The sequence below is a fragment of the Malus domestica genome, chromosome 04 (genome assembly GCF_042453785.1).
Source record: "Malus domestica chromosome 04, GDT2T_hap1".
Taxonomy (NCBI): Eukaryota; Viridiplantae; Streptophyta; class Magnoliopsida; order Rosales; family Rosaceae; genus Malus; species Malus domestica.
The window spans coordinates 3,660,372-3,674,568 of NC_091664.1; the positions used below are offsets into that span (position 1 = coordinate 3,660,372).

Consider the following 14,197-nt stretch of genomic DNA (forward strand, 5'->3'; position numbering starts at 1 on the left):
TCCTACATGTAGAGCGTATGTCAGAATGCCGAAAAAGACCTCGAGAGCCACCAACTGCTAACTAGAACCTGGAGGGGTGCAAAACAAAGATGAGTGGGTCAGTAAAACCAAAGATTTTCCAAAACATTTCATTTAAGACATTTCTAACCCCTCACCGTAAAACCTGTATACTTTCCCAGAAAATAGTATATAGACATATATATATATATATCATCAAAACTCAGCTCACATCCATCAACATAACATCTCAGAAAGGATATGCCATGCCATGCCAAAATATAATCAGAATGCATCAATATCAATCAGGTGAAATAATAAATCAACCGGAGACCCTACAGTGGTCCTGTACGGCTGATTCTAAAGCTCAACATCCCACTTAGCTGGAGTCACCACAGTGACCTATACGGCCCAACTTTGCACGTCACTCGGAACTACATATGGTAGTCTGTACGATGAAAGGTGTATAAATACGCTCTAGTGCTTCTCTCATCAATCATCGGCGCGCATAACTAAGGTCACTCACTAGTCGGAATCACATCTAGTGGTCTATACGACTAGCATGTCGGAACCCTCACATGGTCTGTACGACATCCACCTACTAGATCCAAGACGAGCGTGCGGTGTGGTGAATAATAATATAAGCACTAACACCTAGGGTGCAGGTTATGAGCTTTCAATGCAATTCACATAAAATAATCCATCTAAATAATATAAAAACTCACCTGTGCGTCCACCGCGTCAATTCACATATAAACGCATCACTTATCAAACCAAATATCTCAACAATTGCATGCATGGCAATTTAAATCATAATTTGCAAATAAACGCATTTCCTAGGAAAAATAGTAGTATATAGGTAATACGAAAACAAAACTGCCCACTCACTGGTAAGTCGATGGGTCGTAACCCCCGTGACGTCCCTGGATGTGCTCGTCCTCGGGATAGGTGTCACCTATATGCGAAACAACTATAAAAATGTTAATTTAAACACATAACCAACAATTCGAAATAACTTCTCATACGATGCTCAATTTAGGTATATGAATATACCACATCGACCTACTCGACGTCATGGACGTCGAGAAATTGTTAGATAAATTTTTGGAGGCCGCACGCGCCCCCACGTGTTAGGATAGGCACGGGGACACGCGCCCCCACGCGCATCATCCCTAACCTTGGCTCGCCGGACTGAACTTTCCGGCGGCTGGTTTCCGGCCAACTTTGAAACTCCTTGTTCTCCTTCGTTTCTCACCCATTTTCTTCGTATTTTATATCAAAATGAAGCCCCAAACATGTAGAATCACGATACACTACTTTTAAGCTCCAAAAACAACTAAATCTCACCGGAAAATTCCAAGCAAAACCGGCCAAAATCGAACCTAGTGATCCCGACGTCCAAAACCTTCAAACGAAGCACTCCGAGCTTCCTTGGGACCTCACTAAGCTCACTATAAGCTTAGAATTCCCTGAAACACAACATTTCACGTGTGCATGAACAGTGACAAAAAATGAAGGGTTCGGGTTCACGTGATATCGAAGGTTCCACGTCCTAAAACTAGCATAAAACAACTCAGAGCATCACAAGGATGAAGAATCTTACCTTGGTTGCTTCGACCCATTGAGTTTTGGATGGTTTTGGGTCTTGTCCGTACACTTTGGGAGTGAGAGAGAGAGAGAGAGAGAGGAAGCCGTGAGGGAGGAGAGAGAGAGAGTGCTACGGGAAGAGAGAGAGGGCAGGGGTTTAGATGGTCCAACATCAAATCCTCACCCTCCATCATCTAATTCCCTAACCAAAATTTTATAAAACTAAAATTTAAATCCAAAACTTATATAGAAATAATCCAAATAATGTCACACACACTTACCTTAGCCCATGCTAAGGTCAAATCCGACATTTCACGTCCTTAATAAGAAAATCTCGGGACTGGCTGTGACACTATCCCTATTAATACTTGGATGGGGTTTTTGGACCAGTTACTTGTTATATCCATTTAATTAATTTTATATATTTTACAAAATAATTTATGCCATTCATTGTATATTCAATGTTAGCCGACCCCACTTAGTGGGAAAAGGCTTTGTTGTTGTTGTATTGTATATTCAATGTATTAACTTTCAAATTGTTATAACGTGCCAATTGAATAATAATAATACTAATTTCATAATTTTGTGCAATAAATATATAAGTTAATTTACCTACCAACACAACAATAAATCTAAAACAGCTTCGGCTAATACTCCAATCTCTAATACACAAAACAAAAGCTATATGTTCCACACAATTTTTACTTACAAAATAGTCTAATTTACCTACTCCATCAAACCAAAATTTAAAGGTCTAATTTACTTCCAAAATGGTCTAATTTACCCACATGATTTATGTGCATTAGATTAAAAGTTTATTTAATTGCCTACAAGCACAAACCCACAACATTCGAACATTATCTAATCACTAATTTTTTATTTTTTTTGAATAGGTAAATTAATTTCAATGTAGGTAAATTAGTATAATATTAATAAGTAGGTAAGTTAATTTAAATGTAGGTAAATTAGTATAATATTTTATAAGTAGGTAAATTAGTATAATATTTGTATGTAGGTAATTACATGATTCAAAATGCAGGTAAATTAGTATAATATTTTTTAAGTAGGTAAATTAATTTGTTTGTAGGTAATTACATGATTCAAACAATATTATTTTTTGCATACAAGATATGTCTTTTTTTTTTTTAATTCGGTAAATTAATTTATTTATGTTGCTAATATTTATGACACAAGAAAGGTAAAATATCCATATGGATTTAATTGCTCATCATAATTAGGGTGAGTAATAACATTTATTGACCAAATTAGGATTTTGTGGCATAAGTTGCAAATGAATTGTAATAGTTAGTTATATATTTGTCTACATGGTAGGTTATTTGAAATTTAGGTTTTATTTGAATGTTTAAATTTAGTTGGGTTTTTATTTGAAAAATAGAAGTTTCAAGGGTCTATATCTAAAAAAATCTTTAGAAAAAATAAAGAAATATCAGTGTTTCTCAACTGCCAGTGTCTACTTAAGACGGAAAATAATTGTTCTTCTTCTTCCTACTCCTCACCATTACAGATCATTGATAAAATCATCAAAAAAAAAAAAAAAGAAAGGATGGGATTTGAGAAAGAGCATATAGTAATGCTGCCATTCATGGCTCAAGGCCATATCATACCATTCCTATCACTTGCAAAGCAAATCCAGCAGTCAACAAACTTCTCAATCACCATCGCCACCACCCCTCTCAACATCAAATCCCTCCAATCCACCATTTCCTCCGCCTCATCCAATCACAACAACATCCACTTGGCCGAACTTCCCTTCTGCAGCTCAGACCACGACCTCCCCCCTAACACAGAGACCACAGAGAACCTCCCCCTCTCCAAAATGATCAACTTTTTAGTCGCCTCACTCAGCCTCGAACCTCCTGCTCGACGCCTTATCACTGATATCATCAAAAGGGAAGGCCGCCCGCCGCTCTGTTTGATCTCGGACGTATTCTTCGGATGGGCTACCGATCTTGCAAACAGCTTAGGCACTGTCAATGTGAGTTTCACCACAGGCGGGGCTTACGGCACTGCAGCCTACACATCAATCTGGCTCAACCTCCCTCATCGCTCCGCAAGCAGCGAATACTTCACCGTCCCCGGCTTCCCGGAACACGGCAGGTTCCACATCTCTCAGCTGAATCCGTTTGTAAGAGCTGCAGACGGTACAGAATCTTGGTCAAAATTTTTCCAGCCCCAGATTTCGGGTTCTACAAAATCATTTGGTTGGCTGTGTAATACTGTGGAGGAAATTGAGCCGTTGGGATTGGATATCTTGAGGGATAACTTGAAGCTTCCGGTTTGGTGCATTGGTCCTCTAGTACCTAATGATGCACTCAAAAACTCATCCGCATTGGACTTAAAGGTCTCGAGGCAGCGCACCGGAAAAGAAATGGGCTTTTCCGCAGAGAAATGCCTCGAGTGGCTTGACTCGCAAGGTTCGAATTCTGTAATTTACATCTCATTTGGTTCTCAGAACACAATCAGTGCAACCCAAATGATGGAATTGGCTGTTGGGTTGGAAGAAAGCGGAAAACCTTTCGTTTGGGTGATAAGGCCTCCGGTGGGGTTTGATCTGAAGGGAGAGTTCAAAGCAGAGTGGCTGCCTAACGGGTTTGAGGAAAGAATGAGTAAACGAAAACAGGGGTTGCTAGTGCACAACTGGGCACCCCAGTTGGAGATTTTATCACACAAATCCACTGGCTTTTTTGTGAGCCATTGCGGGTGGAATTCAGTGATGGAGAGCTTGAGCCAGGGCGTGCCGATTGTTGGGTGGCCGTTGGCGGGGGAGCAGGCTTATAATTCGAAGATGTTGGTGGAGGAGATGGGTGTGAGTGTGGAGCTGACAAGGGGTGTGCAGAGTAATATTGGATGGAAGGAGGTGAAGGAGGTGATTGATCTGGTGATGGACGAGAGTGGGAACGGAGGGGAGATGAGGAAAAATGCAGGTGAGATTAAGAAGAAGATAAGAGGATCAATTAGAGATAATGATGGTGATCAAGGAAAGGAGAAGGGGTCTTCTGTTAAGTCAATGGAGGATTTTGTGGCTGCTCTTTTATCAAAGAAACAAGATTTGGCAAAAATCAATTAGAGATGTAATTTATTAATTAATTAGTTTTTGCGTTGAAATTTAAAGAATAATATTGTCGCTTTCAAGTCAATTGAGAGCTGATGATACTTGAGTATTGACTAGTGAGTACTTATTTCTAATTTTGTTGAATGATATTATAATACATATGCTATTTAAAAAAAAATGAAATAATGGATATGTCATTTGATCTTTCTTAGACTATAAAAACAAATAATACGTTTTTTTATTGGGCTAAAGCGGAAATGGCCTTAAAATTTATAAGGGACCGTTGTACTACCAGTCAATTGAATGAGCTTAAAGCTCCATATTCTTGGTGGCAAGTGCTGCTCAATGGTTCTCTCCCAAAGCGAAAATGCTTGAAAATGTTCTCGAAAGCCAAGGGAGTAGGAGCTTACCTCGTTTGATTATGCACTGGTGGAACCTATACTTTACAATAGGAAGGTGGATTGAATGCTCCTGGAAAGATAAGAATCGATGCAACTGAGTAGCTAAATCTAGTAAAACGCTCCAACTCAAACGAGAGGGATACATAAAATATACACTAGTAAGTACCGAAGTATTATCCTTTAAGAAATTTATATGTTTGCGAAGCGATAGGTTTTGTTTCAAAATATGTTAGGCTGTGGGGATGACATCCAAAGTCCAAAAAAGCCTGCACCTGGCTAAGAGGGTAGGGTTGAAACTTGGAACAAATGCCCTCATTACGCTTTCATGTGCATGCTGCATGTCAACTTGTGAAAATTGAAGCTATATGAATTAAAGTGGAAATTTATTCAACCTATTAGAATAACCTTAGGTGCTCTTCATATCATCCTCTTGATTAGCCACTCCATCACTGCCACAGTATCCTATTAGAATAGTGTATTCCAGCTAATTGCCCCCTTTTTTTTCCACCAGAACTGTGTGAGCAATCGTCCTTGGTCTTTATATAAATTTACTAGCAGTTTAAAGCAAGACATATGTTTGGCAGTGACGATGTTACCTCATTAATAAGCACCTCTTTTCTAGCTATCCGGCGGTTAAAACTACTCTGCCCATCCATTAACACGATCTGAGACTTTTCGAAGTGACTTGCTCCGATAGTTCGTTGCCGTCAATTCACTTCACATCGAGAGGTTCGCTCCGGAGCTTATGAGATATCAGTCATTCCGACCAGCTCGATCTTGTGGTCCGAAATTCATGGTTCCATGATACCCTTAAATGCTAAATAATGAGACGGTATAGAAAGTTCATTTCTTGCTTTTGTAGAAGTAGATATATTAATTTTTTAAGGGGAACAACTTACTAGATTCAAGACATTTAGAGAAATAGTTTCAAATTGTGACGCTGAAGGTAGAAGATGAAGTATTCATTTCGAGAAGTTGTCACCTATAATTCTACAATGTTTTTGGAGACAGAAATGCTAAGGAGACTCTTTTAAAGTGAGACTTTTTATGAACTCTCCACCACCTCATATTTTTTGGTACAATGTTTTGTAATGTTGGTACGGGAATATTGATACATAACCTGAGAAATGCAAAATGTTTCAAATTGTAACGTACGCTACGCAACCTGAGAAATGCAAAAGCATGCATAATATTGATGCATAACTGAACTACAAACCATAAGGGAAAAAAAACAAGAGGAAGAAACAAAATACATAATTTGTTTCAACGTGACATCCTCTTTTGTTTATACAACAAACCTAATTAGGCAACCTCTTTTGTTTATACAACAAACCTAATTAGGCAAAGAAATGTATCGGGTCGGGTGATGCATTGGCTTTTAGTATTCTCCAAACTCCAACTTCAAATGTGGCAATGTCGGTAACCATCAGAATTTCACAGAATACAGAGTTGGCACCGACGATTTGTTAAAATCCTCAAATTTGTCACTACTCTCTACTTAGTAGTATGAAAAATTAAAGAAATGACAATTTTTTTCAAATGCCAATGTAATTGATAAAAAAGTTGAAGTACCCAGTAGTCCGGACTATCAAAGACTATCAAAGACTGGAAAATAATTATTCTTCTTCTCCCTCTTTCTCACCATTATAGGTCATTCAAAAAATTATCAGAAAAAAAAGGGGGATTTGAGAAAGAGCATATAGTAATGCTGCCATTTATGGCTCAAGGCCATATCATACCATTCCTATCACTTGCAAAGCACATCCAACAGTCAACAAACTTCTCAATCACCATCGCCACCACCCCTCTCAACATCAAATCCCTCCAATCCACCATTTCCTTTCCTCATCCAATCACAACATCCACTTGGCCGAACTTCCGTTCTGCAGCTCAGACCACGACCTCCCCCCTAACACAGAAACCACAGAGAACCTCCCCCTCTCCAAAATGATCAACCCTCCTTTAGCCGCCTCACTCAGCCTCGAACCTCCTGCTCGCCGCCTTATCACCAATATCATCAAAAGGGAAGGCCGCTCGCTGCCCGCCGCTCTGTTTGATCTCTGACGTGTTCTTCGGATGGGCTACCGATCTTGCGAATAGCTTAGGCACTGTCAATGTGAGTTTCAACACAAGTGACGGCTTTGCAGCCTACACATCAGTCTGGCTCAACCTGCCTCACCGCTCCGCAAGCAACGAATACTTCACCGTCCCCGGCTTCCCGGAACACTGCAGGTTCCACATCTCTCAGCTGAGTTCGTTTGTAAGAGCTGCAGACGGTACAGACTCTTGGTCAAGATTTTTCCAGTCCCAGATTTCGCTTTCTACAAAATCTTTTGGTTGCCTGTGTAATACCGTGGAGGAAATTTAGCCGTTGGGATTGGATATCTTGAGGGATAACTTGAAGGTTCAAGTTGGTGCGTTGGTCCTCTAATTCCTACTGATGCACTAAAAAACTCATCCATATTGGACTTAAAGGTCTCGAGGCAGCGCGCGGGGAAAGCCTTTTCCGCAAAGAAATGCCTCGACTGGCTTGACTCGCAAGGTTCGTGTTCTGTCATTTATATCTCATTTGGTTCTCAGAACACTATCAAGGCAACCCAAATGATGGAATTGGCTGTTGGGTTGGAAGAAAGCGGGAAGCCTTTCGTTTGGGTGATAAGGCCTCCGGTGGGGTTTGATCTAAAGGGTGAGTTCAGAGCAGAGTGGCTGCCGCACGGGTTTGAGGAAAGAATGAGTAAACGAAAACAGGGGTTGCTAGTGCACAACTGGGCACCCCAGTTGGAGATTTTGTCACACAAATCCACAGGGGTTTTTGTGAGCCATTGCGGGTGGAATTCAGTGATGGAGAGCTTGAGCCAGGGCGTGCCGATTGTGGGGTGGCCGTTGGCGGCGGAGCAGGCTTATAATTCGAAGATGTTGGTGGAGGAGATGGGTGTGAGTGTGGAGCTGACAAGGGGTGTGCAGAGTAATATTGGATGGAAGGAGGTGATTGATCTGGTGATGGACGAGAGTGGGAAGGGAGGGGAGATGAGGAAAAATGCAGGTGAGATTAAGAAGAAGATAAGAGGATCAATTAGAGATAATGATGGTGATCAAGGAAAGGAGAAGGGGTCTTCTGTTAAAGCAATGGAGGATTTTGTGGCTGCTCTTTTATCAAAGAAACAAGATTTGGTAAAAATCAATTAGAGATGTAATTTATTAATTAATTAGTTTTGTGTTGAAATTTAAAGAATAATATTGTCACTTTCAAGTCATTTGAGAGCTGATAAACTTGAGTATTCACTAGTGTGTACTTATTTATGATTTTGTCAAATGATATTATAACACATATGCTATTTAAAAAAAAAAATATATATATATATATATATAATAATAATGGATATGTTATTTGATCCTTCTTAGACTATAAAAACAAATAATACGTGATAATTTTTTTATTGGGCCAAAGCAGAAAAGGCTTTGGGTTTTAAGGAAAACTAACCAAAAGTTCTCAAAAACTTTTGTTTTAATGAAAATGACAAAATAAATGTGTAAGTGAATAGTTCTAGGAATGACTTTTCAAGGTAAAAATGTCCTTAATGTTAAAAGCGAACAGTATCAATAGTGTTTCATTAAGATTCCTTAGATTTTATAAGGGACCGTTGTACTACCAGTCAATTGAATGTGCTTAAAGCTCCATATTCTCGGTGGCAAGTGCTGCTAAGTGGTTCTGTTCGAATGTGAAAATGCTTGAAAATGCTCTCGAAGGTCGGGAGTAGGAGCTTACCTCGTTTGATTATGCACTGGTGGAACCTATGCTTTACAATAGGAAGGTGGATCAAATGCTCCTAGAATGATAAGAATCGATGCAATTGAGTAGTTAAGTCTAGTAAAACGCTCCAACTCAAGGTAGAGGGATACATAAAATATACACTAGTGAGTACCGAAGTATTATCCTAAAAAATTCATATGTTTGCAAAGGGATAGGTTTTTTTTTTCAAAAGATGTTAGGCTGTGGGGATGGCATCCAAAGTCCAAAAAAGCCTGCACATGGCTTAAGAGGGTAGGGTTGAAACTTGAACAAAGGCCCTCATTATGCTTTCTATGTATGCTACATGTCTAAACTTGTGAAAATTGAATCTATATGAATTAAAGTGAAACTTTATTCAACCTACAATTCAACCTTTTATATTTAATACTAGCATATGGGCACACACAAAGTGAGTGAGAAAATGTTTTATTTTTGTTTTTGAAATAGAAGGAGAGAGGAAGAGAGTGATAGAGAATGTGAGAGTGAGAAGTTTTATTTTTTATTTTTTTTATTTTTTTAGAGATATGTTAGGACTATATGTAGGTGAGGTTTTGAAAAAAAAAACAGCAAAATTTGGTTATATGAAATTATATTTATGTCCCATATTTCTTATTCATGTTTTGTTTTAATTAGAGGGTTAAACTAGTAATTTCATAGGATTTTGGTTGACAGTGAATGTTTTATTAATTAGTAGAGATTACGGTCTAGTAGTACTCTTTTTAGTAGAGGGGCTTATGTCGAATCTCATGAACGAAAATACCAAATTAATACATTAGCCTATTTTGTAGCTTAACTTAACTCTCACTTCTTAATGTAAATATATCTATTATATTAAAACAAGATTTAGTTTGTATATAAAAAGGGACTTCAAACCCCAATATTTACATACATAAAACTTACGTCCCATTTGGTATATTTTTTTTCTCACCTTAAAAATATTTCACTTTAAGGTTAAGAGAGAAAAGTGTATAGTAAATATCGGGTTAATTACACTAACATCCCTTAAGGTTTTTTGGGTTTTCACAAAACCCTCTCACGTTTAAAATATTACACTAACACCCTTTCAGGTTTTAATTCTCTTTCACATAGCCAATTCACTCAAAATTCTACTAACAAATTGACAACTTTACCCTTATAATTAATTACGTAAACAATAAAAAAATGTCTTTATAATTATATATAGAAAGAAAATATTAAAAATAAATAAAACATTAAAATAGAAAAACCACCACTCCAAAAACTCCCATGAAATCTCCTGCATTTGACTCCATTGCAAGTCTGCAACCCTAGCCACCATCGGACCCTCCTTTGTGTGTTTTCCCAAAACCACCACACAAACTACCACTTCAACTTCAACAACAAATTCAGACTCTAAAAAATGAAGAGCAACCATCCCTCACTGATGAAACTGATATAACGGGACAAGAAGACGTCGACAATCCAGCAAATAAAGCTGATCTTGCGTCGTAGGTCAAATTAGATTTGTGGTCAGCCACTCTGCATCGCTTAGCCGTTGCAAGATCGATTCATTTCAGACCATCACTTTCGCGTTGTGGATTTTGATTTGCTGCAGTCAAATCTAGTACCCTAACATCTCTGAATTTGGCGTTATCTCCATTTACACCTCATCTCTCCCTCTCCCTATCTCTCTCACGATGAATCTGTTTGAAATTTTTGTTGGATTCTTTTGGAACGTTGTTTAAGCGTTTACGTTGATGATTTCATATGACGCAAAGTGTGCAGTGGGTATAACATAAGGTAGAACTAAACGTAGATGTAAAACGTTTAGAAACTAAACTGTGCAAAAATTTAGGGTTCAAAGAGAATTCAGTATTTTGTGCAAGATAATTGGGTCACAGCCACCACTTTGTGATGAAGAACTTCAACAATAGTAATCTGTTTGATCTTCACCCCGTTATCAGGCATTACATATTTTTAGTGACAATTTTTAATGTTTAAATTATTTTTTAATATTTTCATTTTCTATATATAATTGTAAGGATTTCTTTATCGTTGATTGAGTAATTAGTTATAAGGGTAAACTTATCAATTTATTAGAAGAATTTTGACTGAAGGGATCATGTGAAGGTGAAATAAAATATGAAGGGGTGTTAGTGTAATGTCTCAAATGTGAAGGGGTTTTGTGAAAACTCGATAAACCTCAGGGGATGTTAGTGTAATTGTCACATGCCGGCTCGGGCTCCTACCACATCTCAGGCTCAACTTCACCGTAGCACGATATTGTCCGCTTTGGGCCCCGACCACGCCCTCACGGTTTTGTTTCTGGGAACTGACACGAGCAGAACTTCCCAGTGGGTCACCCATCCTGGGATTGCTCTCGCGTGAACTCGCTTAACTTCAGGTTCCATCTTGGGATTGCTCTCACGCGAACTTGCTTAACTTCGGAATTCCGATGGAATTCTAAGCCAGTGAACTCCCAAATGGCCTCGTGCTAGGTAGAGATAAGAATATACATATAAGACTTACAGGATACACTCCCCTGGGTAATGTAGAATGTCACAATCCACCCCCCTTAGGGGCCCGACGTCCTCGTCAGCACACTTCTGGCCAAGGATGGGCTCTGATACCAAATTATCACATCCCGACCCGGGCCCCCACCACTTCCTGGGCTCGACTCCACTGTAGCACGACATTGTCCGCTTTGGGCCCCGACCACGCCCTCACGCTTTTATTTATGGGAACTCACGCGAGCAGAACTTCCTAGTGGATCACCCATCCTGGGATTGCTCTCGCGTGAACTCGCTTAACTTCGGAGTTTAGATGGAACCCGAAGCCAGTGAGCTCCCAAAAGACCTCGTGCTAGGTAAAGAGATGATAATATACATATAAGGCTTACATGATCCACTCCCCTGGGAAATGTGGGATGTCACAGTAATTAACCCAGTAAGTATCCTACTTATTTTAAAAGTAATCGGCTGTAGGTTGTAGGTTGCGATATGGCTCGTTTGGAAGTACTTTTAAAATGATTGAAAGTACTTTTAGTGAAAATGTATGAAAAATCAATGCTTAGTTAAAATGCACGTGAATCCTAGTAAAACACTTGAAGTGCTTCCTGCAAGAAGTGCTTTTAGAATCCAAAAATATTTATTCTAAATTTTTTTTAATCTTTTTAAAAACACTTCTGTAATGTTGTGAAAAATTGATTTCATAAAAAATGGAGTTGGGTCTTTAATGAATAATTTTAATGTTTTTATTACCCACATTAATTAGTTAAATAATGCTGTTTATCCTTTTACGCACATCACTTTTATAATTAGACTTCATAGCACAACAACAACAATTATATTCTACACACATCACTTTTACAACTAGGGTTCATAAAATGCTCAACCATTCTATTTTACAGCTAATTAACATGAATAGTTATTTTTAAAGGCGTTATCCCAAACCAGTTGTGTACGCTCTCCCTCTCCCTCTTCACTCACTCTCTTTTATTTTATAAACAAGGGCATTACTTGATTCATGTCCACTCCATGCAACTGTTAAACTGTCAAGCTTTCGGCCTCGTTTGGTACACATGATTGAATTGAAATGGATGTGATGCTATTTTAAAAGTACGTTGAAAAAAGAAATGAATAAATTGTGACCAACATAGAGATAGACGAAGGATTACTCAAGAACAAAAGTTATCCATTTCAATTGTCACCAAAATGGGAGGATTAAAAGGGAGAAGTTTTCTTCATTTCTAATCCTCTTCTAATCCCCTCAAAACGAAAAATCATTCTACATAACCTTCAAAATAATGGAATTTAAAGGATTATCCATTCCAATCCAGTCATTTCCACCAAACGAGTCCTTAGCACCTAATTTATTCCAAGCATTTTCTTGACTTCCAAGACGAAGTCATAGACTTTATATTTGTCAGGAAGGGTCTTGGAAACACTCTCCCTCAGGCTGCACCTTTTCACCCATTGCATTATCTTTGGGCACTCTTTCTCCACGCTAAAATTGCAAAACATCTCATATGTGTAAAACCTGCAGGCAAATGGTACCAGAGTGACATCCAGGAGGCCGAAACGATCACCTTCGAAGTAAGGCTTCTCCCCAAGCTCGCCTTCTAACAGCTTTAAGACTTCTACAAACTCGTTCTTTGCTGCTTCCTGGTCTGCTCCCTTGGAAGCCCACATCCTTCTCCCACAGTCTGCTATCTGCACAAATATATAATGAATGATTTTACCCTACCGACGCCCGAGGCCTTTCGTGATAAAACCCTCCCACCAGCTGGAACTGATTAAGTTTGAGACAACATCGGTACTTAACTATTCAACTGTTAAAGGATATTCTTGGAATTAAAGATTGAAGAAATAGGTACAATTTTCACTCGAGGATGAGTTACCTCCTTGTTGAAAAAGTCGACCCAAAATCTTTCTTTAGATCGCCGATAAGGATCCTCTGAAAGTAGAGGAGGTTTGTGATCACTCCAAACGTCAGCAATGTATTGAAGAATGATGAGGGATTCACATACGGGCTTATTGTTATGAATGAGGACAGGAACTTTCTGATGCACTGGGTTGACTTCGAGAAGCAAAGGGCTCTTGTTATTTTGGAGAAGATGTTCTTCTTCCAAATAGAGGTAATGGACTCCCTTCTCCGCCAAAGCAATTTTCACTCTCATGACATAAGGACTTGTCCAGAATCCCACAAGAACCACTTCATCCCCATCACCCATTTGATTACTTCCTTTCTGCTGTTTGGAGCAAAGTTGGGACTATTATATCTATATGGATTAATAAGAAGAAGTTCCAAGGTATATACATATAGATTATTTGACAAGGAAACTTGGCCTGTATGAATGACTAGCTAATAAATAAATTGATTTTCCTATGACAATAAAGGCGACTTAGGGTTCGTTTGAAAATATTTTTTAAATTATTAGCAGTGTTTTTGGTAAAAATGTATTTAAAATCATTTTTTTGTAAAAATGCAAGTAAATCCTAAAAAAACACTTCAAGTGTTTTTGATACCCAAAAACATTTTTTTCTTTTCTAAAAGGGGTTTTAGTTATTTTAAAATCAAATCCAAACGAGTCCTCAGGTCAGAAGCTTTGTAGCATAGCTGGTTAATAGCCATTCCTCCTTACATCTGGAGTCCTGAGTTTAATTCCTCCCTCTATATATCGCTTGTATCTTCCTCGCAGTGTGAGAAATAAATAATCATATACATCGCTTGTATGTCTTCCCAATGTGAGAAATAAATAATCATAGAATTAATAGAAAACAAAACAAGAATTTAAAAAGAAAAAAATAAAAATCTCTCCTGTAAACTGCTATTTTTTTTAACCTCAGATTCATGGTCTGCTTCTACATAAATTAAATTTACGTGCTATGT

The 14,197-nt window shown here is 38.4% G+C and overlaps 2 protein-coding genes and 1 pseudogene across 2 annotated transcripts; 2 read left to right on the plus strand and 1 right to left on the minus strand.

Annotated features, from left to right (window-relative positions):
* The first annotated feature begins 3,082 nt into the window (after positions 1-3,082).
* LOC108169224 (UDP-glycosyltransferase 92A1-like) lies at positions 3,083-4,766 on the plus strand. Its single transcript, XM_017334186.3, has one exon. The coding sequence runs from the start codon at positions 3,149-3,151 to the stop codon at positions 4,670-4,672; it is 1,524 nt and encodes a 507-aa protein (XP_017189675.2). The 5' UTR covers positions 3,083-3,148; the 3' UTR covers positions 4,673-4,766.
* A 1,705-nt stretch (positions 4,767-6,471) lies between these two features.
* LOC103443687 (UDP-glycosyltransferase 92A1-like) lies at positions 6,472-8,384 on the plus strand (annotated as a pseudogene).
* A 4,104-nt stretch (positions 8,385-12,488) lies between these two features.
* Positions 12,489-13,599, minus strand: LOC103443686 (probable glutathione S-transferase parA). The gene is made up of 2 exons (XM_008382576.4): positions 13,206-13,599; positions 12,489-13,017 (listed from the first exon to the last, which is right to left on the minus strand). Exons 1-2 carry the CDS (start codon positions 13,536-13,538, stop codon positions 12,673-12,675), a joined length of 678 nt encoding a protein of 225 aa, XP_008380798.1. The 5' UTR covers positions 13,539-13,599; the 3' UTR covers positions 12,489-12,672.
* Positions 13,600-14,197: the final 598 nt, after the last annotated feature.